Below are 1,156 nucleotides of genomic sequence, written 5' to 3'. Positions count from 1 at the left end.
CAAGTTAAATTAGCAGATATTGGACATAAAGTCACCTGGACTGAAGATATATTTAGGTGTGTTCCACATCAGAGAGGAGATTAAACCACTCATTGTTCTTTTGTCTTAAGTACTCAGACATACAACAGACAGCTTTGTGATCCTTAAAGCCCTTAAAACAGTAAAGACACATGGACGTGCCACGCCCCCGCCATCCGGATTTATTGTTCTTCATCATACTTGTGTTTCTGCCTGTCCATCAGCCGCCCACCTGCAAGTTGTCCAGCCTCTCCTTGAGCACCAGCAGCATCCTCTCCATCTGCTCCGTGGATGACGTGCTGTCCCCCGGCGTCATGTGTTTTTCCTTCCCTTGGTGGTTAACGCCGTCAGATTTGTGGCCCCCCGCAGAGGACGGATAGACCGGTGAGTCCGGATGGAGGTGGCCGTTGCCATGGTGACCCGGCGGGTTGCTATAGTGTCCCTCGTCGGTGTGCGGGTGGTGATGCGAGTGCGGAGACACGCCCCGTCCGAAGCCCTCACACATGGTGAGCTTGGCCGTCAGTTCTCTGATGGTCTCCCTCTGGTCCAGGATGATCTCCTTCTGCTGGACAAGGCTCTCCCTGAGGTGGAGGATGGTGGCTTTGGCTTCGTCATTCACCCCCCACCAACTGCTGGGAGGAGCGTTCTGATGTCCTGGTCCGTTGGAGCCCGTTGTCCCGACCCCAGGACCCGTGGTGGAGAAACAGGAAGGATCTGCATCGGCGGGGATCGGGGTGCAAACAAAGCGAGGGTGGGCTCCATAGTCATACTCAGACCCTGAAGTCACAGACGCCGTCACAAACACTACGAAGAGAATGTTCCTCATGATCTCCATCCACACTTCAGCAAGCCTGACGTCAGAGTTTTTGATACCAAATAGAAGACTTCTTCGCTGTAAAGATTCAGAGGATCAGTTTGTTCCAGGAATTAATGAGCAAAACCTGTGAAACCAAAGAACATAAGATCAGAGAAAGTCCATCTAAACACCTGAACTAAATATTGGAAACAGTTCTGAGTTTATATGTGCTTGCATTAACATTTAAATTAAAATTAAATAACAATTAATTGCTAGTAGGCTGCTAGAAGTTTGAAGCTGGGGTAAAATATAGTGCACTGGAGTTCTGTCTTCTCTTCTCCT

At 49.7% G+C, this 1,156-nt stretch overlaps 1 protein-coding gene across 1 annotated transcript in view; it reads right to left on the bottom strand.

Annotated features, from left to right (window-relative positions):
• Positions 1–955, bottom strand: part of LOC112143587 (neuronal pentraxin-1) — a 5,365-nt gene extending 4,410 nt beyond the window's left edge. The window contains exon 1 of the mRNA XM_024267669.2: positions 251–955. Coding sequence (XP_024123437.1) covers positions 251–853 — 603 coding nt within the window. The 5' untranslated portion in view covers positions 854–955. The remainder of the gene's footprint in view (positions 1–250) is intronic.
• Between the last annotated feature and the right edge of the window lie 201 nt (positions 956–1,156).

This window comes from Oryzias melastigma, linkage group LG16, assembly GCF_002922805.2.
Source record: "Oryzias melastigma strain HK-1 linkage group LG16, ASM292280v2, whole genome shotgun sequence".
Taxonomy (NCBI): domain Eukaryota; kingdom Metazoa; phylum Chordata; class Actinopteri; order Beloniformes; family Adrianichthyidae; genus Oryzias; species Oryzias melastigma.
The sequence above is the reverse complement of the archived record's forward strand: the minus strand, read 5'-3'. Positions and strand labels throughout refer to the sequence as shown.